Source organism: Urocampus carinirostris, chromosome 3 (genome assembly GCF_059441175.1).
Source record: "Urocampus carinirostris isolate Australia breed hairy pipefish chromosome 3, RoL_Ucar_1.0, whole genome shotgun sequence".
Classification (NCBI taxonomy): Eukaryota; Metazoa; Chordata; class Actinopteri; order Syngnathiformes; family Syngnathidae; genus Urocampus; species Urocampus carinirostris.
The window spans coordinates 30,670,960-30,698,695 of record NC_142351.1 but is presented as its reverse complement, the minus strand read 5'-3'; the positions used below and the strand labels follow the sequence as shown (position 1 = coordinate 30,698,695).

The window sequence follows — 27,736 nt, the reverse complement described above, 5'->3', positions numbered from 1 at the left end:
ATTTTAGGTGAATTTCACAGGATCATTGGGTTAAAAAGCCTGTGAGAGATACTTTGAAACAGGTAAAATCAGGGTCCTTGTGTACTCCTTCATGTTTATTTCATGAGGATGTAATATCAATAGCAAGTATAATACAAAACCACATACCTGTATATAAATATAGCAAACAACATTCAAGAATTGGACCAAATTCACAACTACAAAGCAGCAACCTGACAAAAGTATATAAATTATTGTGCAAACACACATACATATTTACTGTTTACATTGTATAAGAATCATAACTTAATATAGGTTGGCATGTTATATGTCTAGTACAGGCTGGTGCTTCTCACCTAAGGTTAGCTAGGATAGGTTCAAGCTCACTGGTGACCTTGAAATGGCACTACAGTAAATTGTTGTTTGGTCAAACCCAAGGTTCTGAAAACACTCTGCCCTTAAATAGCATAATGATTTGTTACTTCTCATCTCCCTGGTTGTTTTTTTTAATCAAGTCCCTTCAGTTTCAGTGAGCTTGTCAATAACTTTTGTACAATCACGGCTTGGGCTAAGAAGACCTGCAAATGTAATCCCCAAGTCCTTAATGTGAACTGTGACATTTGTCAAGTTTCTTCGCCATGCTGCGTCCATCCTCACCGTCACATCGTTATTGTCAAATACGGTTTGACAGTTCTTCCTTGCTTGCCCAGCTGATTCCGGGGTACCCCCTCTGTCCTCATTTTGAGAACTGATATCGCCCGCGTTAACATCCGTGCTCTTGTGCGTTTCACCAGAATGCGAGCTCTCTTCACTTTCACAGTCGGCGCTCCATTTATTCCGAGAGTGCTCCGCTTCCCACACTCCACAGTCCGCTTTTGAGGCCGGACTTGCGCAATCATTATTTTTAGCTTCCAACATTTTGGGCTGAATGTGACTAGGGGCAACTTGCTTGCGTTTGACCCAGATGCTTTGGTCTTCCTTCGTTTCCACCGCAGAGATCGAAGTAGGAAGCTGGCTCAGGCCTCGCAAATCCCCGCCTACGGTCGCATGTTCTGACGGAGGTGGGGCTGTCGGCAACGTTGGAGGGGGCCGATCTTGACTTGAACACCCTGCGAGTTCTGGCAGAACATGGTGGTCAGAGCAGAGCATGGCAGCCATCTCCGGCGTTGCCTTCACCAACTCCAGAAAGTTCTCAGCACCCGGTCGGGGAAAGGTCTGCTGGGTAGGCCAGGTCTGGCAATAGAACTCAGACTCTGGCATGGTCCAAACTTTGAGATATGGGAAAAGGCGACGGAAGATGTCAGGTGCCATTTGAAGATGGGCCAAGACGTCACGGAGGAGGAACCAGTTCGTAGGACTGGAATGAGGACATCAAGAAGAATGTAAGTTGAGAAAAAGTGGAGCAACATTATGTTCACGCAGTGGGCCACATTTTAGCGACCAAAACAAAGTCAATAAAATCCCCAAATCATAACATTTAAACGGACAAAGATAATTTCCCTTTCATACGGCTGCACCTACCCCGCTGATGGGGACCTCTTCAAGGTGTAGCAGGGAATCAGTGGTTGATCCAACAGCTCAAACTCAAAGTCCTTCCTCCGTACTAGCTCGTCTGCTTCTTCTTTCTCATCCACCTCTTCTTCCTCCTCTGGCCCAGGTGGGTTAGCCAAAATATTGTAAACCCCGACCTCAATGGGTGGTTCTAGCAAATTGGCATTACATACCAAAAATGAAAAACATTACTGTCAGGATCAATGCATATTTTACAGATCAATTTTATTGATTCCTAGGACTTGACTACCTAAGTCAACTCTGAAGATTTCAGCTGTTTTTCGCAAGGGACAAACGGACAAAGTTAACTGATACAAAAGAACGGTATGCATCATCAACTCAACTCGTTTACTTGTTTAACCAGCCGTGGTCCAACAAAAGCTCAAAATGATCAAAAGATTAAATATCAAATCTATTGCATCAATGTATAGTATTATCCTCACCAAATCTTATGTCAAGTCATGTTTATTTGTACAGCCCTTAATCACAATGGGTCTCAAATGGCTGCACAAACTATTGCAAACTACAGACTGCTTTTACACCATCCCATGATTTAAAACCTACATGAGGGCAAGGAAAAACTCAAAAACCTCAACATGAGGAAAATGAAGAAACCGCACATGAGGTAATCCCCCTTCCAGGATGACCAGGCTCCAATGGATGTTGCAGTAACAAATAATACACAACATAAAATAAAGGTTATTCATATGCTATAGAATATAAGTGTGTTTTAAGCTTAGTTTTAGGACAAGAAAAATTTAATTAAAAAAGAAAAGAGAAAAGGACAAAGAAGAGACCAAAAGGGAAAAAGAAAAAAAAGAACTGAAACAAAAAGTATAACTCAAAAAAAAAAAATATATATATATATATATATATAAAAGAGAGAAAAAAAAGAAACTAAGGACAGAATAGGATATTTGAAAAAGGCATACAAAAACAAAAAAGAAATAAGACAAAACATAACACACAAGTAAAAAGGGAAAAGACAAAAGAAAAAAAAACAAACATTTTTTGTTTCTGTCCTTTTTCCTTTCTTTTCTTTCTTTCTTTTTTCTCTATTTTCAGTTTTTGTTTTCTTTTCCCCTACTTTTCTTTTTGTTTCCTTTTTTTTTACTCTTTTTCTTATTTTTTCCTCCCTATTTTTATTCCTTCTTTCAAAAAACCTTGGTAAAAATTGAAAGAAAAGGGAAGCTTTTTTTGCTCACTTTCAGTCCCTGAAGTTTGTAGTCTTCCTTGGACTCTATTTTAGTTGCACCTCACATTACAGGGACTTCTGGTGGACAAATATAAAACACTGTCCCTTTAAAAACGGGGAAATATTTTTGTGGAAAACCCCATTTGACCCAACCTCACCCATATTTTAGCTTTAATGCCCCCCCAACTCCATTGACTTTGAGACCCCTTGACTTTATGCTGTACTAGCTTGCGGCCTGATCCTAGCTAGCACTAAGCTAGCTCATTGTCTCTCAAGCTTGGCTAGCCCGAACGTGAGGTCGAGGTGCTATCCAGCCAAAAATGTCCTGTCGTGAGTATGGCCAAAATTTCCCCTTTTTACATTCATAATAATTTCCTCGTTTTGCTCTCACAAGTGAAAATATACCCGATTCTTTTCCGTTTGACCTCTTGCAAAACACTTTTGGTGTGATTGTGTGAAACTAACCGCACGCGGAACTGCCATAAAAATCCCAGCAGATTCCCGAATCCCCTTCGGGCCTTCCCCGGAGATCAGCCAGATATTCTGGGGAGAGAAACGGACCATTAGTGACCCGAGACTCTTAAAAGACCACAGAAAAAGACAATATAAAGGCGAGAGAGGGGTGCGCGGAGGCGTCCGAGAGGAAATGGATACCGGCAGGTGTATCCGTGTTTGTGCGGCGGCACGCTGCTAAGAAATTCAGCAGCCGAGCCTCATTAAAAACATCTCCGGAGGAAGCCGACAAACACGGGCTGTGAATTGTAATCAGATGGCTGCAGCGCTTTTGTCCTGTGCGCATATCCGATCGAAATTTGATGGATTTTGTTTCTCGTTTCGTTTTGATTTTTCACCAGTGTTGGGTATAACGCCGTTATAGTAACGGGAGGGTCTAATTCAATATTGTTCCCACCGTTACAACGCCGTTATCGTTACTGACAGTCAAAAGCGGTGTGTTACTTAGACTGCAGAACGACAAAAGGCGGCGTGTCTCCGCAACTCTGACGCGGTTTTCATCGGCGCGTTTTTTCGCACTCCGCAGAGTTCTTCACGTCGCGTCTTTCCAGATCATGGCACTATTCGAACTAGCTACTAGAATATATTTAGATACCGATTACAAATACAGTTTTTACTACTATGCGGTCTGCGACCAATTTATGCCGTTCTTGGAAGTGGGAGCCAGTTACCCACCAATCGAGAGCCGGTTCCCTTCGAGACGCTATTTTTCTCCTGTGATTGGTCAAAATGCTTTTTTACACGATTCTGTTTTGTTGACTGTGAATTTAATGAGTATAAAAATGTTTTTTTTAAATATTCATTTTTGTAGATTTTTCAATAATTTCTTTGTTTCCTGTGTTGTCAGTGTTAACCTTTAAGTGTTAATTTTGCTTTATTTTCCCAAGAATAAAGTCATTCATAATAATACATAATAAATGGTAATATACAGACGCTGGCCTACTTACCAACAAGAAAGGTTCCGGACGATAGTTCGTAAGTTGAATTTGTCTTAAGTTGCTTCAGTACTATATTTTGTATGTTTAAGGCTTGTATAAGTAACCTGTATCGTTTTTTTTCTAAAAAATAAACATTTCATGAGATAATATGCTATATAAAGATAGTAACGTAAAGTTTAACTTACTTTTGGAAGATGCATTTCAAAAGGTCTTCCTCCGTGGTAAAAAGTGGCCGAAAAAAAGCATTCAGACCATTTTCTCAACCGCATCAGGCTTTCTTAATCTACTTTCGTTTCAAATGAAATGGCTCGCCTTTTCTTTACACTTTACCCCAACCATTAAGAATGGATGCACGAGATATCAAAGAATAAAAACGTCAAAGTTCTTAGTTTGTTGGAGATACAGTAAACGTATGTTCACACACGAACTAGGAACAGGAAGCGGATTTCTTCTTTGGGGTGGATGCTGGGTGACCTCTCACAGCGCCACACGCCGGTAGAGGTGGAAAGAAGCACTACAGTACTGTCCTCTACTTGGAAAAAGGTGCACACAATACAAAATCTAACTTACAGCAATGTCCGGATATTTTTCTACATCCCAATAAAATGTCCTTATCTACCGTTTTAAATAAGTCAAATGGTCGTAAGTAGGGGAGCGTATGTATGGATTAAACAACAAACACAACCTGAAGAGCCAAAAGAGCTCTTTTTAGTGAGCCAAGACAAAAAGGCCGGTTCTCCTAAACGAGTGTTCCTGCAGTAGTATTTTTGTAGTTTGAATTTTTCATAGTATTTCTATTTTTTAATATTTGAAAAAATGTTTTATTGTATTATTAAAAAACAAACTAGCAAATAGCAAAATATAAGAGATAGGCATTTAAACTAAATGTTGTCATAAATACATTGGAAAAAAATACACACACATAGAATTTATTTTGAATTGATTAAATATCCCTTAAGTGATATTTTTAAACCTGCCCTCGTAATTAGCCAATTTATGGTTAAACCACATCTAGTATATAGTACAGGAGTAGGCAGACCTTTTGGGTGGCGGGTCGCATTGGTTAAAAAATGTTTGTAGAAAGAACCGGGAAGAAAAATAATATTTCTTTTGTTTAGTCCTGAATCAGATACCTCAGCAATACATGAGGAAAAAAGATAATGTAGTCCTATCAAATATTTCTGATATCATCGCTGCCATTTCAAAAAGACGTGTCTCTATTTTTTTGCACATTTCGCTCTGGCAAAACGATAGATGACAAGAAAATTCAGAAAGGTATTTTTGGAATAGCAGCGAGGACATAAATTTATATAACAAACATGCAGGAATTTACGTGTACAAGATATATATATATTTTTTTGGTCTACAAATAAATAATTTAATTAAATTGGTTTTCAGACACTCGTAATTGAAGCAAAATAATAAAGTATGTCATTTTTTTAAAAGCACGAATTTTGATAAAAGTGCATGAAGTAGTATCTCACCTGTACCCAGTTCATCTAGATTTGGGTCGGTTTTACTACTTCTCCTGCCTAATAAAGTAAGAAAAATGTTGTGGCAATTCAAACTGAGAGGGTCCACCACTTCCCAATGCGTTGCTATGTATTCAATATCCACTAACTGGTACAGGGCCTATAGTCGACCATATTATCTATCAGGGCTTCAGGCCTAAATCCAGGAATGACCAAGTTTCAAGTCCGGAATAATACAAAAATACTTTAAATTGATGTTCCCAATCCGACAATATTTTGGTCTTACCCTCTAAAAAAATGTCCATGGCCCTGTTTCCAGTCACATTTGATGGTCTTTGTCTGGTGGTCATGGTAGGATCGGCGCCACAGGCCAGCAGGAATCGGACTACCTCCAAATGATTGTTTTCAACAGCTTCATGTAAGGGCCTGAAAACATGGACAAACAACATCAACCATGAGGAAAAAAAAACACAGTGCAAGCTCATTTTTTAACCCAAACTGCAAAGACTACATGGTTTGCCTGGAACCAACCAAAATAAGTTGATTCAGTATTCGCTAGCATGATCAGTCTCTCTCTCAGTATCCCTGTCTGTCTTTCTCCCAGTCGCTCTTTCTGGGCCTCTGTACCTTGCTCTCGCTCCATCAGTCTCTCTCTCCATCAGTCTCCCTCTCTGTCTTCCTCCCAGTCTCTGTCTATCTGTCTGTCTGCCTATCTCTCACTCTCTCAGTCCACCCTCTCTCAGTCGATCTCCTTCTCAGTTGCTCTCTCTCGCTCTCTGTCTCTCATTTTCTCTCTCTGTTGTTCTGTCTGTCTGTCTCTCTTCCCTCTCTCAGTCGATCTCTCTATTTCTATCTCCCCCTCTCCCTCTCAACACTCGCTCTCTCACTCTCAAGCTCTCTCTCTCCCTTACTTAAACTATAGAAGGCCATTATGTCCAGCCATTGAGACATGCATACCCATCATGTTCTGTATTTTACAAGGCCTTTCATAAATTGTTTTTTTGGTTTTGTATGTTTTATTGTAGCTCTAGGTCTTGTTTACTTGCTTAAAGTGTCGAGTAAACCGGATGTTGATTTGAGCATGAATAGGCAGAAAAAAATGCCTTAATTAATATACTATAGAGTATCGCTATAGATACAGACAAAAACACGTTGTAGAAAATCTCTGCTCATTTTTTTTTTTTTTAGCTACTTTCACTTTCCACCATACACCCACCACTTTTTCAAACATTCAAGAAAACCCATCTCATTCCATTTTACAACTTTTTGAAGTTTGATTTTTGACTTTAGTTTGAATCCATGGAATTGTGTGTTCATTAACCATTGTGTCCTTTTTTTGGGCGAAATTAGTAATTTAATATCAAATAAATGAACTTCGCATTAATGAATAAAAGTGTAGCTGTTTCAAAATTATGAAAATGATCGTTATTTTATAGAGCGGACATATGGCGTCCTCTTTTGGTAATTAGAGGTAACTAAAATCGGCATTTGGAAATTCTTAAACTATTTAATTTTAGATACAACATAATAACGCTATGATTATAATCTCAAGTGTTATACCTGGTCCCGTCCTGAGCGGTGCAGTTGACGTCTGCCTCATGCTCCACCAGGTAACGCACGATGGCGAGCCGGCCACGAGCGCAGGCCTCGTGCAGGGCGCAAAAACCTCCATTGTCTCTGTGGTTGACGTTGCAAAGCTTCAAATGCAGACAATGGAGCACTGCCTCCTGTTCACATGCAAGACCAGCAGCCAATGAGAAGAAAGCCTCGACAACGTTACTAATTCGAATTCGGTAACGAGTAAACTTGTCCAACAATGTTTCGCAAATATGTTATCAGTTTGAGTCCCTTCAAATAAATTTGCATCAAAGCATATTTTTAGGCACTCTAATGGATTGCAGCGTCTGTTACCTCGTCTCCAAGACGGACGGCATGCCGCAGCAACGTTTCTCCTGCGTACTTTCTCACGATTAGACGTTGCAATTCTGAGGCTGTGGGTTTAACTGCAAGGTTTGTCTGGGTAGTTGATGAGCATGCGTCGGGTGAAACCTGAAAGAGGCCATAAGATAAAATTACTATTTGGGCAGAGGTTAGGAATAAAAAGAAAAAACAAATATATGGTTTTTATATATATGCGCGAGACCTTTGTTTTAAAATGTTTGACTAAGTTTTCAGTCTACAACCTAAAAGTTGCATCATACATTTGCACACCATTACCTAGCATGATAAATAAAATCAGTACTTTGTCTTTTCTTGTGTAGTGCTTACATGGTGCTGAAATCTAGCTCCATCTTATTGGACGCTCAAAACTAACATATTCTTTCCTGGAAACCACTGTTTTTGTGTTCTGCCTCAAAAGCTAGTTCCCAAGAATTTAGCCGCACTGCTACCTTAGCTGCAAAAAAATACGACTTATATCATATGTCCCATCCCATTAGCTGCACCGCTTATCCTCAGTAGGGTCGCGGGGGTGCTGGAGCCCATCCCAGCCATCCTCGGGCAGTGGACACCCTAAACTGGTTGCCAGCCAATCGCAGGGCACACAGGGACAGACAACTCGCTGGCTCATTCACACCTAGGGACAATTTGGACCGGCCAATCCACCTGAAATGCATGTCTTTGGAATGTGGGAAGAAACCGGAGTGCCCGGAGGAAACCCACGCAAGCACGGGGAGAACATACAAACTGCGCACAGTAAGTCCGGTAGCTGGATTTGAACCCACACAGGAGGTTCCCAAGACCTTAGAACTGTGCCGCACACGCGCTAACCACTGCGCTGCAGTGCTGCCCTATGTAACACAACAAAAAAAACACTCAAGGGAAAACACATAATAAAGACTCAAAATCCCAAAGGTGAAAACCACCAGGAAAAGTATGTGTGTGTCAGTGTGTGAGGTCAAACTTTGGAGCAATTTACAAGACGAGACCAAACAATGTCCAACTATTCATGTGTTCAAATATGAATACAAAAAACATTACTGGCAGAATACAGAGATGAAGAAAATAGCATATAAGTTATACTAGAGATTGGATATACTGCGTTTACAACTATAGTTAACCTTGTTGTTATTGTTACTATTATTATATCAGAACTGTTATTATTGCTATTATTGTTATTATCATTGGTGATATTTAGTGACTAGTAGCATTATAACGTTAAAAGATGGGTACTACGACGATTAGTGTATAAAATATGTGACTATTGTTACTATTATAATTATTGATATCCGACCTATGTAATATCAGTGAGATTTTGTTATATTAGACACAAGAGGAGCTATCTGTAAAATGTAATTAATAGGGAAGATGAAGGGGTAGGGAAAATAAGCGTGTGCTTCTTACTACCCCTTTTCGAACATGTTATGTTAACATTATTTTTGTTGTTGAGTCATTGTTTTTGTCCTGTTTTTATTTTATAATGTTCAAAATAAAGTTTTCATTCATTCAAAGATAAGACAAAAAAAAACAGAATAAATAGGCAAACATATTGACAATTAGGAGCTAGGAGAATTGCTTTAAATATAATTCTACTGTAATATTGGTTAAACGAAAAGTAGTGCAATGAAATTGAGCTTATATTTTTGTATTTATCTATGTAACAAGTAAATACTTTTGCTTGTTTGTCTTTCTGCTTTAATTAAGTTACGAATAAAAAACTTACAATGAGCAAAATTCTTTGCCAACGGTTTAAGATTTCCACTGTCTATGAGTGTTCCGTCACTGCTAGAGTTCCAATACATTGCTTTACCATTAGAAACGCTGTAACACGAACATAATGGTTTTTCAGCATTAAGCCTAAACCTATTTTGCAAAACAAAACTTGTGGTGAACGCAATTGATCTCAAGATATTTTACACGCTGCGTGTTCTGCCTGTTAGGAAAATCTTCTTAGAGCCGCTGACACCGGCATTTGCGTGTGCCGCTAAACATCCACGCGGCATGTGTGTCAAAATGTGTGCGTGATGCCCATGTGCAGGCGGCGCTTGCCGTCACGCATCAGCAGACAGGATGCAGAAAAAAAAAAGCAAGGTTCGCCTTCGGGCGACGTGCAAGCGTCTGGATGCGCTACCCAGCAACGGTGGAAAAGAAAGTGATGGCAAATTGTGTGTGCAACGGCAATTTGCGTGCTGTGTGTGTATATGTGTGTGTCGACTCCGCCGTAGGAAATGTCTTGCACGGCTGCTGTCGCATAGAACAAGCTGATGATGGAACACACACACAAATACACAAAAACAATTATAACCAAAATGGAAGAGAAAGCGAGATTGCTTCTCAAATGAAACGCTTCGATTTGGGTGTTTTGGGGTTTGTGTTTTGGGGTCTAGCAAGGAAAAACTTGATTTCTATCTGATCTTTTGGGAACAACGGGTATTTTTTTTTTTTACAGTTGCAAGAATCAGTGGAAAGCCCTTGAGCCCAAAACAGAGCGTGACCTAAAAAATGGCAAACATTATCGGGCTGGGCTTCTCTCCCGCTGGCTTTTATTTATTTATTTATTTATTTATTTATTTATTAATCCACCCGTTATTGTTCTTCTTTGTCTCTCTACCTCTCTCTTTCTTAAAGTACCACACTAAATTCTTAAGGACGTACTTCTGCTTTGGTTTATGGCCCAATTCTCAACGCGTCAAAATGGCCGTAAAATTTTACCGTCAACTCTTAAAAAAAAAATTGTCGTGAGGGAAGATTGTCAGTTATATTGAATAATCTGTACAGACACAGAAATATAAAAGATGAATACCGTTTTACAGTGCCAAATGAGCACAGCTTAGCAGCAAGATGCCATACAAACATAGCGACTACTATTTATGGATTCTGCTAAGTTAAAGCAGTGTCGGAAATAACGTCTGCCAGGACGCCCGGGGAGTACATCTTTTAAGTCGGTCGTATAACTTACAAAACGTCTCCCCCCGGGTGGCCGACAACTTTTTCAAGAAAGAAAAATAAATCTTCAGGTTTTTTTTCCACATCAAACGTTTGCTTTATTCTGATTTTGAAATCTTCGTTCGGTTTGGAAATTTCGGAAATTAAGTTCCTTTAGCAATTTGCATACTCTGCAGCCGATCAGAAGCCTGCGTCGAATAACTTCGTGCTTCCAGACTTTCATGAGCGTTATAAGGTCGTGCATTTGCATATCATTTTCCACAGTAGATGCACAGAGAACACAAGAAAAATGGAGAAGTGGTTAGGAATCAAGCCAAAACCTTAGCCCCAGAAGAAATATTCAAAAGAAGCTAACAAAATGAATGATGCTACAAAACGTAAACGTACATTAAGAGCATCGTGGAAAGAGGAGTTCACGTGGCTTGTAGCAGACGACGCAACGCAAACATTGCATGAATGAAGATGAGTAAATACAGGTACATACTGATGGCAGATGGAAAACAGTGATGCCATATACATGCAATGAATGTTATAAGTAGATTTATATTTAACTTAATTTAAAAGTGTTGTTCTGTTATATATTTTGATGATCAATTATTAATACTTTGCAACAAAGTTTTTTTTTTTTTTTTTGCGATTAGTTGTCTTATTGTGTTTCAAGTTGTGAAAAATGGGGCAGGCAACTTTATGGCTAGGCAGGCAACTTTTCAGCGTTGTCTGCCCTGGTGTCCTGTAACTTTTTGTCATGAGTTTCAGACACTGGTTAATGAAATACAAATTTCTCGACATTGGTATGATAATCCATGTATTTTGCCTATTTTTCAAATCAATGTATTTTAGTTTGGTTTTTCTGAATGAGGGTTTTTTTTGTACCACTAGGAGGCACTCAATATTACACACTGTCCATTGAATACCAGTGCGCCTGGGTGGAGTCAGGCTGGATTTTTTTTCAGCCGGATCTTACCTCTGACCTGAATGTGCCATGAGCATTTTTAAAGTTAGCTAATATGGAGGACCGATCAAATTATATGTAGAAATAAATACAAATACAGTGCATGGCACATAAATGAATGAAATCACGTGGCCCCAAAATATATGACATGAATGCAATTTGTTCATTTATTTATGCATTTGGTCATTTATTATGTCATTCATTTATTTTGGTATTTATTTTCTCATGTATTTTGTCATGTATATTGTCACATATATTGTCGTGTGTTTTGTCACAAAAAAGTGTTATTTAAATGAGACAGCCTTGTTTCCGGAGCTTTTCACCTCTTGGTTGATCAGTAAAGAGTTGCACTTGATTGATCACTTCATGACCAACCAAGAGGTAAAAAGCTCGGCCAGTTTGACCCGCCCCCTTATTTGAATAACATATTGTAGTGACAAAATACACGCAAAAAATATATGAAAAATAAATGAAAACATTTGTGACAAAATAAATACCAACATGAAAAAAATGCCAAAAATGCATAACTACTGCATATGAATAGCATATGTCACATATTTACGCATTTTGTGATTTATGTTCATTAATTTGTATGACATATAATTGTAGTTATTTATACATATGGCAGGATCTGTTCCCCATATGCAAACAGTTATTCCAAATATTAAAGAATGAAATTTAGAACAGATAAGTACATTTGCTTGCCTCAAACAACTTTTTGTTGTAAAATTAAACATAAAACCAAAAACATTATAAGCCGTGCTTTAAACCATAATACATTGGCTTATGAAACTTGCAATTTTGTAAAACATAGCTAAGCTTACATCAATCTATTTGTAATAATTCTGAAAAACCTGAATCTCACCTGCATACCCCAATCCCCTTCATCACTTATTTCCTTATTTGCCTGTTCTGAGGCATGGCCTGTGTGCTTGGTCTTGCGTTGTTGTTTCCCTGTGGGCTTTTCCTGGTTGTCATCGGTTGAGAACTGGGGAAGTAAGGAGAACTTGCGCCTTTCCCTCAACTTCTGATGCTTCTCCTGCAGGCGAGAGGAGATGACGTGGCAGGGTTGCCATGGTCCAGGACTGCTTATATTTCCTGGGTGGGGAAAAAAATATCCATCGAGTCCAAGCAAGAAAACTGATATTAACACATCGCCCCACTGATAAAAACTGAAAAGCTTGCCATATTTGCTAATTATGTAGGATTTATTTAAAAAATATATATTTTAAAAACAAAGCCCAAAGTCTGTATTATTTGAACACTAGATGTCACTGTATTGTGTACTGCAAGCGAAAACGAGTATTTCAAGCACAAGGGAAGATACAAAATACGGAGACTCAGGAATGTCTATAAATTCCGGTCCCATCACAGGTAGGTCACCTTCAGAATCTTCTCGCGTGTACACGAGGATTCCGAGTGACAAGATGCTCTGGCGGTCATACGGGACTCATAGTAACCTTCATTCTATTTTGTCCCTACTGAAAGCTAGAGGCGGTGTTTCAAGCACTCAATGTTTAATACCAGTGTAGTCACTAGAAACCCATGAAACAAACCTCACTGAGAAACCTAGGCTGGACTCTAGAAAACGACAAGCGGTGTGGGGGAGGTCACATCAACGCTGTAAGACCCTCCAAAAGTGCTAGGCGATGCCCAAGATACGGTAACACCGATGTCCTTCAGGGCGGGCCTGGAAGTGGCAACGACCCTGGTAGAATGACAGGGCAACCCTGCAGGCGCACATCCCCAGACCGGTCAAGTCTAGGAAGCCCACTAGAGAAGACGGTCCGCCTGCTGCAACAGCAGAGAAAGGCCGCGTGCCGTCTTGTCGGCGCATGTGGAAGACAGCCAAAACGCAAACCGCTGCTACCCGCGGCCTAGACGAAGACAACCCATGGCCCTAAAATGCCAGCAGCCCAGGGACTGAGCGGCTGCCAGAAAGAACATCTGTCGGTCAGTCAAAAAACCTCATATCCAGGCCGGGAGGACAGACTACCAATGGAAGAGGCCGGCAGAGACTAAAAAGGACGTGGGGCACAAAGCACCCGGCAGAGCATGACACCGGGGGAGGGCAGGCGAACTAGGGGGGACCCAAGACTCACCTGGTCGGTGCGAGGGAAAAGCCCAGCCGAAAGGGGCAACTTAACTGGCAGGGGCAACTAACCTGGCCATATCCCACAGATAGCCCCTTCCTCAAGGATCCGGGAAGAGTGAGCGTTCCCGCCACACCTGGCGGCACACCCACATCAGAAAAGTGTAAGCCACAACCATGGCCCACATTGAAAAGGGCCAATGCCCACAAGGCCATGCCAAAACATCAGAGCAGCACCAACCCCATTCCCACGCAGGGGGACAGACAAGGCCAGATGAAGATGAGCCAAAGCCTCAAATCCTGAAAAAACAAGCAGCAGCAGCACAATCTGTGGTGAGGGGGACCTACATTACCCAACATTGAGCCGAAGGGTAGACAATCAAAGACGCAACGGATAGTACCACCACGGGTACTCGGACCAAGCCGGCACAAGCCATATCTCATAGGGCTGCCAGGGCACATCAAGTCGCAGCGCCGCCGAGGCAGTGAGCAGCACGGCCCATAAAGAGTTTTCCACCGGCTTGCAGGACTAGCAACAAGCAGATGACGGGGAGCAAGACCAAGACATTTAAATGGCAGGCCACAGGCATCCACACAAAAGATAGGTGCCGGCGCAGCCAAAGATGGCATCCCCAAAGCAGGAACACCGACATGGAGGCCGAAGAGTTCCCCGCGCCAATCCAGGAACAGTAGGAGGCGGGGAGGGGTGTCTCCACCACCCACAATTGACCTGCAATCAGCCAACCACTGAGGTAAGCGACACTTAGCAGCCCCCACTTCAAACATGGGGCGGAGGGGGCCAGTAACAAAGGTAGCAACGCCCAGATGAGGAGGCTGACCCAGAGCACAAGAGCCACCCACAACACCAGAGGAAGCTTGCACAGGGCTAACAGACCCCAAGTCCGCAAGCTAGGAAGGCCAGACATACAGCAAAAAGCAGTACCTGGGCGCCAACGCAAGGCTACCCGCAAACCATACAAGGCACACAGCCAAAATAGGGCAACAGCCCAAGACCGCGTGGAGAGCCACCAACAAGGATGCCTTCAGCACAAAAGGATGAAGACGCAGTCAGCCAAAGTGGAAGGGGCGGAACAGTAAAAGGCAAAGCACACACAGCACGAGGAGGCGTCCGACACAAAAAGGTGTAACAGAACGACAATACAGTAACCCGTGGTGAGAGGGCGCCAACGCTGCCTGCACAGAAGACATGACAGCACACACAGCACAAGAAGGCGTCCACTGCGAACAGTTCAATAAGACAAGGACGCAGTGAGCCCAGGAAAGAGAGCGGGAACGCCGCCTACACGGCAAAAGCCAAAGCACTCAAGGCACTGGGAGGCATCCAGTGCAAAAAGCTTAACGGGACGAAGACTCAGTAAGCTGAGGCAAGGGGACGGAACGCCACTGGAAACGCGGAAGAGCACTATGGGAGCAAGTGGGCAATCAAAAACACGTGCTGAGCAAGCAAACTAACCGGGAGCTAGCAAATGGCAACAGCCACGGCGTCTACTCGAGGCCAGTCAGAAGTAAAAAACCCTGCCAACCCGAAGGGAGGCACAGGCAAGCCGTAAAGCAAGCTACAAGGGTGGCAGGCGAACAAACCCTACACAGCCTTTAGGAGAGCAAAAAAACACGCAGCTCAGACGAAAACAGTCACAGGGTTAAAAGCAGTGGAGATGGCAAAAACGCCAATTTCATCAAGCGGAAGATAGCGGTATGCACCAGCCACGCCAGAAGACAAATAGCGATGTACGTGTGATGAGACTAGGATTTTCAGGCATTCCTGATAAAACAGGGGCGATGGAGTGGCTAATTTTTGGTACGCATTTCTCAAACTGCGCATGCGCAAATGTAATATTGAGTGCTTAAAGCACTGCCTCTAGTGGTCGGTAGGGACAAAATAGAACACCATTTTTCTTCTCTTTTTTTTTTTGCCCAGCCTATTGCGAGGGTTGGGGATTTTGGGCTACCCATAAAGATGGTTGACAATGATGTCAGCTCCCTTTAGATGATAAATAAATGTGCCAATTTTCTCAACCTCCGAGTATTGTATAAAAATGCAAGTTTATATGGTATATTACTTTTTTCACCACTATGAGGTGCTAATAACTAGTAGGTGCTACACACTGTCCCTTTCAGTAAAAGTAAAAACTTTTTACAACAATGTGTGACGAAACACTAAATAAAGCAGCAGAACCCACCCACTTTTATCCATCTAAGTGGGGGGGTGTTGGTGCTTGGTGGCTGGGCACTTTGCCACTTGCTGTCAACGGGAAATGTTAACAGAGTGCTTCAGGGTTTGTTTTATGGGTTTGGTCATGTGACATTCACAAGCTGAGCTCTTCAGACACGCTCATGTCATTTTCAGTTGACAGTAATTTTCACAAAGGTTTCCCTGCCCTGGAACGGTGAAAATATCTTGATATGGCTCCTCACTATATTTTGTTTTCCAACAAAAACATTACAATTATTTTTCTGGACCGCACATGAGGTAATCCCCTTCCAGGATGACCATGCTTAAGTGGATGTTGCGTTAACAAACAATAAAATAAAAATATAAAATATAATGAGGACATACTGGCAATTAATCCTTTTAAAAGGCATTACTCAAAAAGATAAACAAAAACTCACAATCAAGTAAATGGTATAAACCTTACATATCATCTCATCTCATCAGCTGCACCACTTATCCTCTGTAGGGTCGCGGGGGTGCTGGAGCCCATCCCAGCAATCTTGGGCAGTGGACACCCTGAACTGGTTGCCAGCCAATCGCAGGGCACACAGGGACAGACAACTCACTCGCTCAGTCACACCTAGGGACAATTTGGACCGGCCAATTCACCTGAAATGCATGTCTTTGGAATGTGGGAGTAAACCGGAGTGCCCGGAGGAAACCCACGCAAGCACGGGGAGAACATACAAACTCCGTACAGTAAGGCCGGGAGCTGGATTTGAACCCACGCAGGAGGTTCCCACGACCTCAGAGGTGTGCCGCACACGCGCTACCTTACATATCATGATTGCTTCAATTTTGTATTTGAATATCCTGTTCAATGAAAGGCAGTTTACCAGTGACTATATATCACTATAGATCACCATACTATAACTCAGGGGTCGGGAACCTATGGCTCGCGAGCCATATATGGCTCTTTCTATGAGTATCTGTGGCTCAGGGACCAATTTGATTGCATGCAAAATTTCTCCATCTTGTTCAAAACCGGAATTGTCTATCCTATTCAGGTACACGTAAAGCCAAACCAAAGCTAAATTCAAAGGCAACACTTCGCAGTATATATAGGGCACGTTTTTCACTACAATTTACAGTCAAGGTGTCACACAAAAAAAGGGGGAAAAAAACTCGTTTTGGCTGTACAACGCTAAAGAATCCTTTATTTAAAAGTTCACTATATAATCTGTGTTCAGTGTTCAGATACTTTATGATGAATCCACAGAACTGTAAATACGCCAAAACACCGGAAGAGAACTTAGTCATTTGATTGGGTGAGTGGGAGGGATGGGTGGAGCTATGCAAAAAGTACAAGCATTCCCTCCCATCTCTCGCCAAAGGTAAGCAGATAAGGCTCCCTATTCTCAGAATGTTGTGACGTTTTTACAAAATAAATGCTTGCATCTGGTTTTGAAACCAATATGTATGAAAAAAAGGGTCAAAAGGAGTTTAACCGATCTTGAGTAATTGCAAGAAAGAGACAAGTTTAAAGTGGTCTGTTTGTTGAATTTGGGACAGGGGCTCTGGCATTATTCTCTTTTCATAATTTTTATCAAATCATCAAAAATAAATGTGCTGAAGACTAAGCTTTTGTCTGGGGCGCCGGTTTAGCAATTTAGTAAATTTGTCTCATAATATATGGTGTGGCTCTTTCCCAAAATAAAATTAATATTTTGCTATAACTGTTCAAAACTATGGAAGGAGCCCTCATGCAAAAAATTTAAATTGTTCCATACTTTCATTTCAAAAACTCATCTGACCTCACTATATGGTTAAAATTGATGTTGGTAATTTACTTTGATCCGAGTCTGTTTTATTGCAGTATGAGGAGATGGGTAGCTCACTAAGCAACCTGCAACTCCAAACAATCTAAGAATCTGCGTGCAGAAGTGCAAACCACAAAGTGAGGGCAAGAAAACAGAAAGCAGGAATGTGTAAATACAACCCAATGTTGTTTGCCCATGGATTCATTATCAGATTCAACACATTATTATTCATTCAACACTTGCATTTTTGATGTCATGGCTCTAAAGTTTGGGGGGGATTTAACTCGTCTCAAAACTTTCCATACATTGACTTTTGAATTTCAACAATGTGTCAAAGGGAACAAGAATTCTGTCACTTATGGAACCTGCTTAATTTACTTTCAACCACAGTCTTACAATACAAGCAGTGCCCCCTCCCATCTTGTGGAAACACTTGGGTAAATACAACCGTCTAGTCCAGGGGTTTCAAACTCACAGCCTGCGGGCCTTTTGCGGCCCCCAACATAATATGGAAACTTAATGTTAGAGCAGCCCGTGCAAGTTTGAGATGGATGCTTCATCTGGGCTAACTATTAAGGCAGCACTGGAAATCTATTAAATATTGCAGAGTTTTCAACCCTTTTTGAACCAAGGCACATTTATTTCATTGACAAAACTCCCACGGCAAGCCACCAGTCGGTGCTGTTGCATTTTCCAAATGAGTGATAGCTTATGCTAGACGGCACAGGCACATAAATGGGATAATTTCCCATGACACAGTACGACATTTGATTACTGAAAACTGTGCACTAATGTTCGAGATCGATGTACGTCTGGCCTGCAATGTGATTGGCTAGCTACTTCCTGGTTGGAACCCCGTAGTGCGTACACATTACAGACTCAAAGTTTCAACAAATTATCTCATTCAAGTAACCTTTTTTTGCAAACTGAGCACAATTTTTTTTTTATCAAAATTGAAATGTGGAACGAAAGGCTGCCGGAGTGTGAAAGGAGATAGTCAATGTTGGTGAAATGTAGCTCGATCAACATTGGATGCATTTTACATGTATCTTTTGTTGAGTTTCTGCCTTTGAAAACTCGATGCGGCCCAACCTCATGCAGACCCTAGTTCCAGTGGCCCCCGAGTAAAATGCATTTGAGACCCCTGGTGTGGATTCTTTACTGTGAGTTTGTTGTCCCAGCCATGCTCACAGTAAAGTGATACAATTTGTGTGAAATTCATTTGAAAATTGGAAAGTTCTGACCAAGTGTCAAGTCCAGAACAAAACAGTTGCTTTGCCTGGAAGAGTTTTTTTTTTTCTTTCGTAAACTGAGTATCTTATTTATGGGTGATAATCGTTGCTAGCAAGATAACTTTAATTGATCAGAAAATGCATTGCATCAAACAAAAGTTATAATCTTATTAGGCCTATAGTTAAGAGCCAAAGGGATTAATATCAGAATCTACGGTATGTCCTCTTTAAGAGGTGTCAAAAAAGTTGCTTACCTTGGATGTCTTCATTGAGTAGGCGTGGCTTTTTTAAGGAGGGGCCACTCAGCTCCAAGCAAGTGTTATGCTTGTTCATGTCCTCTGCAGTCACAATAATAGTAACAATTATTATCATTGGAAGTCCCCTGGTCCATTACAATAGCGTTCAAGAAGAAGCTACACAGAGATAAAACTCTTAGGTTGATACCGATGCTAAACAAACTTAATGGGGCTGCTCAAAATGCTAATACTAAAATCCAATTCTAGATTGCTGCCTGTACTTTTCCTTTATATCTGGTTTGCTGTACATATTTGACCATGGTCGGGGTTAATGTTTGTTGCTCTTTTTCTATGTACAGCAATTAATCCCTGTGAAGAAGAAAAAACTTTGAGTCAGGTGTATCCCCTTGTGTTTCATCCCAGGGTCTACAGCATTAATGCAGTACTTTGAGGTTTCACTGTACATTGAATGACTGGTTATATAGTTGAAGACAAGATATAGTACCATTACTAAATGGCTTCGATGTCCCGATGTCTTCAATTCGTCTTCGCCTTATCCAACGACCACTGATGGTGCTCTGATGAAACGGCTCCAGACTAAAGCTGCAGTTTGTCACAATTTTCTGGTTCGAACTGTCAAATTCCATCAAAGAGGATGGTTTGCTCCCATGAACCTGAGCACTCATTGAAGGAAAAGCCCCTTGGTTCTCTTCTACGCTCCTTTCTTTGTTTTGTTTCTTCTCTTCTGAGCACCCATTTTTGTCCACATAGTCGTTGGCACAGCAGAACACAGGTGTTACCTGAATGTTTGATGTTTGTTCACCTGCATTGGAAAAAAAAATGACGTTTAAAGCCTCTTTACTTTTTATTATCAAATTGCAGGACTTAAATTCAAATAGTACCAGTGTACAGATTCAAAGAGGGATTTTATCAAACAGTGGTTGTGGAGAGAAAACTGACATGCATGAATTTTGTGGACTATAGAACTGATAACACACAGGCTTGCACAAAAACAGTACCTCATCGTCTTTGATAATTACGTCAAAGGCTTGAAACAGTAAAAAAGTCAAGTCAAGTCATGTTTGTTTGTATAGCCCTTTATCACAAAGAGTCTCAAAGAGCTGCACAGACCACAGATAACTGCAAACTGCAGACCACACCATCCCCTGATCTAAAACTTACATGAGGGCAAGGAAAAACTCAACATAAGGTAAAATAATAAACATTGAGAAGGGACGGCATTTGAGGTAATCCCCGACAAACAAAAGAAAATGCATTAGTAATCGAATCATTTGAAAAAAAGCAGATCAACCAGTAACTGGAGGTTCTGTTTTTTGATTCCTGTTTTCTCCGAATCATGACAAGTCATGAAATGTCTGCCACTAACACTTCGGTACAATGAGGTTAGTGGTAGTTAGAGGGGATGAATGCATACACTGGCGGCTAATTTAATATTATGCATAGGAGGTCAGTGTAGGCCTTTAAACAGACACCAGATCTTCACCTGCAAAACCAAGTACAGAGATCCTTCAGTTTGTGCGGTGAACGGGGACCAGTACATTCCTGTGAATAGTGAGAATCCCCAAAGTAGTGCCTAATTTTCAAAGCCCTGCCGACTGAGAGTGAGAGAGCGAGTAAAAGAGAGAGATGCATCGCTTAGGCGGCACGACGAAGGCACTGGACACAAATCCTTCTAGGCAAGATGCAGAAGAATGCAGAGCAGATGTCCGGTCACAATACAGGATGAAAAACGCCATGATTTGAATTGCATATGAGAGCTCAAGTCAAGAGGTGCTAGCCGATCGGCGTGAATTTAAATTAAAACAATTTTCTAGCGAAGGAGTTAACCAGCCATAACTGAAGCGCAAAATAGCGAGAGGTCCCTGTACATGTAATACATTCTATAAAGAGGATATTTGGTTTCATTGTCAGTCTATTAAAGTCAGATGGGGAATTATTTCATTTCAACTATGTGGTACAGCAAACAGTATATAGTTTAAACACAACAAATACTGACGATGGTCTGCTGAAAACAAGAGCATTTATTCTAGACACTAAAACCAGGCAGGATATTCCACATGAAGTTTGCCTGTTTCCTAAAGGGAAACGTGTGCGTGCATGTGAAAATGAAATTTTCCTTTCCGGCTATTGCAAAGGCAGTCTACCTCTCTGTGCTCCAGCATGGACAGTAGAAGGGGGGTCTCTTTCCCTCCCCTCACTCTTCTGGCAAAACTCCAACCACCCCCCTCTGCCCCCACTATCGTCGCGCTGTTGGCTGTCTGCCAGCTCAGCCTCCCCTGCTGCTGCTGCCGCCGTCTCGTTGTCCTGGTTTTCCTTCAGCTGAAAGAGGGTAGCATTTTAAGATTGTGGAATATCTCCAAAAAACATATAAAACACGATTTCTAAATGCAATTTTCTGATTAGAAAAACAGACTACACAATAGTGATTAGCAGCTACAATCTGAAGACCCTGCTGGCAGAGGTGTGTCGTCTTGACTTGAGTCAAACTATCACCTGAGATTTCACAACTGTTTTCAGGGGAGTTGAAACATTAAATTGTGATTAATATCATATTATTGAAAGAAAGAAAGAAAGAAAGAAAGAAAGAAAGAAAGAAAGAAAGAAAGAAAGAAAGAAAGAGAGAGAGAGAGAGAAAGAAAGAGAGAGAGAGAGAGAGAGAGAGAGAGAGAGAGAGAGAGAGAGAGAGAGAGAGAGAGAGAGAGAGAGAGAGAGAGAGAGAGAGAGAGAGAGAGAGAGAGAGAGAGAGAGAGAGAGAGAGAGAGAGAGAGAGAGAGAGATAGATAGATAGATAGATAGATAGATAGATAGATAGATAGATAGATAGATAGATAGATAGATAGATAGATAGATAGATAGATAGATAGATAGATAGATAGATAGATAGATAGATAGATAGATTGATTGATTGATTCATCCCCGCAGGGAAATTCACATATGAAATCCAGTGAAATCAAGTACGGAATGGAATATGAGTTTAGATGCAAAATTAAGCAGATTTTTTTTCAATGTCTAGAAACAACCATTCTTGGGATGCTGTTAACTGAAGATGTCATCACAAACGCTTGGACTTCAGCTAACAACCAGTCACAGTTCATGGTGGGTTGTATGAAGCCAGAGTCTTTGTAGAATCATCTATCATCTTCATTCGACAGCATCCTCAAGATGGTCGCATCTAGTAAATGGATTTTCAAAAAGTGGATATTGATTCTTAACTCTTTTTGTCCAAGAAAAATGCTCCTTTCTGATTAGAAAAGGCTCTTTATCACACCTACCTGAACATTTATTATATCCTCTGTGTTTTTTCCCCCTTCACTAAAGATGGTGTCTGTGGATTTATTTTCAGTCAAATAATATTGACCTAAGGAGTCTATGGCATCGGGCCCATATACAGGAGGCTTAATAAGAATGCCTTTGTTGTGATCGGACGTCATTTGGGCTTCTTGGTTAATCGACACACATAACTCAGTCTTGCTGTTGAGTCCATCAGCTGGGTCCTGCAGAGTGGTATCCCCACAAGTCATTGTCCTACTAGTACAAACTGAAACATTTAAAATGTCGAATCCAACAGCTGAACTATCACTGGCACTGGAGAAGACATTGGGAAACGCGTTGCTTGAACAGGTACTTGAGGATGGGTTTTGATTAACCTGGTCATTGCCATCACAATTATCAGTTTCATCAGTATCATGCTCTCTCCCAGCAACAGTGTCAGAGCCATATAGGGCTGATGTTCGCCTCTTCTTTGAAAACTGCTTAGGAGAAGTCCGGGCACAATGCATTGTCTCTGTGTCGGGCAGGTTATTTGATGGACTTTGAGATTTTTCCACTGAGATCTCACTGGAAGGCAGAGAACATGAGAAAATCTCATGACAAGAAGGATTCGGCACTATGGCATTCTGGACAGCCAATGATCCATGGTTGAGATTAGATGACAACTCATCAACTTCTCCTGAATGCACATCAACACAACCTAAGTTCTCGCTTACCCTATTGTACTGTTTGCAAAATGATTTTAAGGTTTGATTTGAAAACTGCTTGCTGAGCTCAGGATCTGTTTTCTTAATCCTGCTTTTGTTTTGGTCTAATTTCCAGGGTTTTGAAAGAGAGCTTTTTGAGGGATCTGCATAATTTGAGACAGAAGGTAAGGTACCTTGTGAATCTACTACTTTGTGAAGTCTCTGTTTAGTAAAAGTGTGAGTCGGGTCATTAGTGCGGGAAATGAGGGAAGAGTTGTGGTGGCCAGATATTCGGATGTCCTGTGAAATCAAGTATGGAAGGTAGCCTTTGCTGTTGTTTAAACCTTGTGAAGTAAATAAGTCAGAGTCACTACAACTGGAAGTATATCCGGTTTTCACATATTTTTTCTGATGCTTTGGGGGATTTGGATGGCTGTGTTGACCCTGGACATTTGAAAGCTGCTGTTTTCCAGGGAATTTGTTTGGCTCCATACTTTCTGTTGCATGCACTGTTTGCCTGTCTAACTTTATGGAGGGGAGGCATTTGGGAGAAGATTGTTTGCCATCTGAATCCAAATTCACAGTGGATTTCCTTATTTGGGACTCTAATATAGTGGCTGGAAGAGAATCGCCTTCTTTCAGCCAGTGCTTCGCATCAGGCAGTAGCACAGACTTGGACCCATTTGATGGGTCTTTGATCGTCTTGGCAGAGAGATCCAAAGGAATTTGATGCACTTTCTTGTCGGACGATATCCTTGCAGTTGCCTGGGAAGTCTCAACTCTACTGTGATGTAGGTGGCTGCTTTGTGTCAAGGAATTTATTTCCGACCTCTGACTGCTATTGGAAAAAGGAGAAACCCTAGAATGTTCGGTTGTTGATGCAGTGCTTCTTTTTAAGGTCTTCCAAGAATCTGTCGTTTTTGAAACAGGGTTGAACACGGAGGTAGAGGTAAGTGTGTTTAGTTTTTCACAATCAGAGCTATTGTTCCTCGCGAAATCAGTGTTGCTAGAACTTGGTTTACAGGAGTTTGAATTATGATGGGAGTCATCAACGTGAAAAGCAGAAGAAAGAGTATCAGGTTGGATAGAATTGCTGAAGGTAGATGTTTGCTGAGGTAGCAGATGTAGTTGCAATGTGGTCAAAGGTGCGAGAAGTGCTTGGTTGAAGGCATGTGTTCTGAAGTCCAACTCCAACTGAGACGAAACATGTGCCGGAAAGTACTGGGGTAAATAAAAGAGTCCATCATCAGGTGAGCCATTTTCTGCAAAATAGCACAAAGACTGGTATGCTAACTGCTGGTATATGAATGGAGAAGACTGGGCCAGTAATGAAGCCTTATATGCCATGTCAAGAAAAGGGTACATGCTGGCATCGGAGTATTGGCAAATCCCAGGGAGATTTAAGAGGCTACCGATACTGCTAACGCCCAAATCCAGAGGGTTGTCATTGGATGTAACTCCGGAAGGGCCTACTGGTAACTTTAACAGCTCAGATGATGAAGTTTTACAAAATCCTAAAGGAGGTGAAATAGATTTGCCAGGTAGAGCCTGATCTACAGGGACAGGACGTAAACTTGGAGGGAGGATTCCTTCACTAATAAAGTTTGTTCCTTTCAAAGATTTGCAGTCTATGCTGAGAGAGGCAAGAGGGTCCATCCAGAAACGATTCACCTGAAACACACAGTTGTTGAGAGTGTAGTCATGTTAAAGTTAAGAGTACAAAGCAATTTGTGTTTATATAGTACATACCTGTTACTTTATTAGTACTAAATGGTAAGGAACCTGAGAAGTCAACCCGAACCTTTCTCCAAGAACATACTTTCCAAATATCAAACACCTCATCAGTTTCTTGTTTCTGAGAGTAATACTGCTTTGTGTCATGCTTTTTTTCAAGCCACAAAATTACAGATACAGTAATCCCTTGCTATATTCTTTGCGGTTTTGCTGTTTTGAGGATTTTCATCATACATTGTGTTCTGCATTCCTTTGGCAAACAGTTGGTTACTGCTGCTGCTTAGACTATTTAGTTTGTTTACTTTGACCTAAAGAGCACTTGGAAGAAATCATATCACAACAACTCCCATCATGGGCCCTTGCGATACTTTGTATTGATTATACTTTTGGGTTCCCCTAGTCTGCACGATCTTCCCAGCTGTGCCATCGACGGAGGGCTGTATCAACACGGGGGGCCTCACACAACCTGGCGGGAGCGCACCACACTCCAACACCTGGCGACTCTTCCTGCAGGTCTCCCAAGCTCCGACACCGTCAGGGCCCCATGTTAAATGACTATCAGGTGCATTGTCCTTCCCACGGCATGGGAGGAATTTGGCAAGTACCTTCAAGTCTGAGACAATGGTTTTCAGTCGGAAAAGGGTGGCATGCCCTTTTCAGGTCGGAGATGAGATCCTACCCAAGTGGAGGAGTTCAAGTACGGTATCTTGGGGTCTTGTTTATAAGCAAGAGTAGGATGGAATAGAAGATCGACATGCGATTGGTGCCGCGTCTGCCATTGCGTCTGCTCTCAGTTTACTAGTTGATCTACATCCCTACCCTCACATATTGTTGGGATTTGTGGGTCAGGACAGATAGAACAAGATCCCGGATACAAGGGACTAAAACATTTTCCTCCGCAGTTTGGCTGGGTTCTCTCTTAAAGAGAAAACATAGAATCTTGGAAGGGACTCAGTGTAGGGAGGCTGTTTCTATGAGTTTCGAGGAGCCAGTCAATGTGACATGGGCAAATGGTAAGAATGCCTCCCGGGTCCCCACCTTGGAAGGTTTCCAGGCGTATCTCACCACCAGGGAGCCCAGAAACGAGCCAGGATATGCTGGAGGGACTAAAACTCTAAGCTGGTCAAGGAACGCCTTGGTCAAATTGGACAAAGTGGCTGAAGATAGGGAGGTCAGGCCTTACCAGTTGAAGCTGCTGCCCCCAAGACAAGATTAATCAGATGATAATGGATGGATGGATGGATGGACGGATGGATGGATGGACAGACAAAGTGTTTGTAAAAAAGTCCAAGTTCTTGGCACATTTTGGCCATAATGATTGATCGTATAGTTTTTTTCATAGTGTTATTGCTGGTAATGAGTATTCATTGATGGATTTCTAACTTTGGTGTTAAAAAGACTTATAGTCTTTTAATTTCAATTGATTAATTAAAACTCAGACATGCAAAAATTTATATGAGGCTCAAACGGACAATTGACTGTAAAATAAGGGAAGTTGAAAGGCAGGCTGCTGCATGGGACATTTATCATTTCTCAACTAAGTGCAATTGATAAGACTTACCAAACAATTGAATTACACTACATTAAACAATTGCATTTAATTTGGTCTCAATAATATTTAATTTCACTGACTAACTACCCCCTAAACTCAGGGGTCACCAACCTTTTTAAAGCTGAGAGCAACTTTGTATTACTGATTGGAACAAAGGGCTACCATTTTGCTATCTCATCTCATGAGCTGCACCGCTTATGCTCAGTAGGGTCGCGGGGGTGCTGGAGCCCATCCCAACAATCATCGGGCAGTGGACACCCTGAACTGGTTGCCAGCCAATCGCAGGGATCACAGGGACAGACAACTCACTCGCTCATTCACACCTAGGGACAATTTGGACCGGCCAATCCACCTGTAATGCATGTCTTTGGAATGTGGGAGGAAACCGGAGTGCCCAGAGGAAACCCACGCAAGTATGGGGAGAACATACAAACTCCGCACAGGAAGTCTGGTAGCTGGATTTAAACGCACAAAGACATTAGAACTGTGCTGCACACGCACTAACCACTGCCCCGCTGTCCTTCCTGCTCATTTTGTTATATATCTGTAAAATAACAACTTATCTTCTTACTATGTAGTGATTATGTTATTACCAAGGTGTAAGGTTTTGTTAGAAGTTAAGTCAACCGCTAAAACAGCATGTCAGTTAGAAATAAAATTTACTGGAAAATCGCAATGGTAAGCTATTAGCAGAACCTGCTCCACGGGCTACTCAGGTGTTCTTAGGGGGCTACCTGGTGCCCACAGAAACCACGTTAGAAACCCCTGCCCTGGCGTAACACACGATGACGTCACCAAATGACGTATTTTGTATCAGACCACTTCACAAAAGAACAACGGCAGTTGACCTTGAATAAAGTTAAATTCTAAAAAGATGAAATCACCTGCAGTGGGACGTGATGTCGTATCAAGCAGAAGATGGTTAGATTATTTTTTCCACATAGCCAAACTTTGAAATAATGATCTACTCTTTATCTCTTTGCAAAACATTTGGACGTGGTCCCCTGGCCGTCCCCATCATCAAACGATTTAAGATCCGCCCCTGTCTGAGACGCACAAAGTTCAATCAACGTACATCGAGAGTTGAAACCTAAATAAGACACAATGTAAGTCAAACTCACCTTTTTGTCTTCACTGGATGTCGTGTTACGTGTTTTTTCATGGGCAAAAGTAAACACGTCCGTTGTCATTGCTGTGGCAAGCGCGCACGCGCACGTCCCCGTGAATCCAAAAAAGGAAGCGTTCAGACTGATCAGTTCGTATTAATCTCTCTCGGGAAAACAAATAATCCAATTTGATGGTACTCAAAATAAGCAAAGCCACTTAAGAAAAACAGGGAACCGCACCAAGACTAAGGAAGACATTTAAATGTGATTTTATGTGTGCGCGTGTGTACACACGCTGGTCATTTCCTTTTCCTTACTTCACGCTCTCTT

General features: G+C 41.6%; 1 protein-coding gene across 2 annotated transcripts; it reads right to left on the bottom strand.

The window, feature by feature from the left end:
* Positions 1-74: 74 nt before the first annotated feature.
* On the bottom strand, positions 75-27,736 carry LOC148369405 (uncharacterized). Of its 2 annotated transcripts, XM_088331415.1 has the most exons (13): positions 27,422-27,736; positions 27,185-27,346; positions 22,331-24,685; positions 21,203-21,377; positions 19,543-19,860; positions 19,056-19,139; positions 12,350-12,582; positions 7,560-7,697; positions 7,209-7,375; positions 5,935-6,074; positions 3,191-3,268; positions 1,501-1,681; positions 75-1,336 (listed from the first exon to the last, which is right to left on the bottom strand). In XM_088331415.1, the coding sequence occupies exons 3-13, from the start codon at positions 24,668-24,670 to the stop codon at positions 490-492; spliced, it is 4,701 nt and encodes a 1,566-aa protein (XP_088187541.1). In that variant the 5' UTR covers positions 24,671-24,685; positions 27,185-27,346; positions 27,422-27,736; the 3' UTR covers positions 75-489. The 2 variants fall into 2 exon arrangements, with proteins under 2 accessions (XP_088187541.1, XP_088187540.1); XM_088331414.1 differs by lacking the exon at positions 27,185-27,346.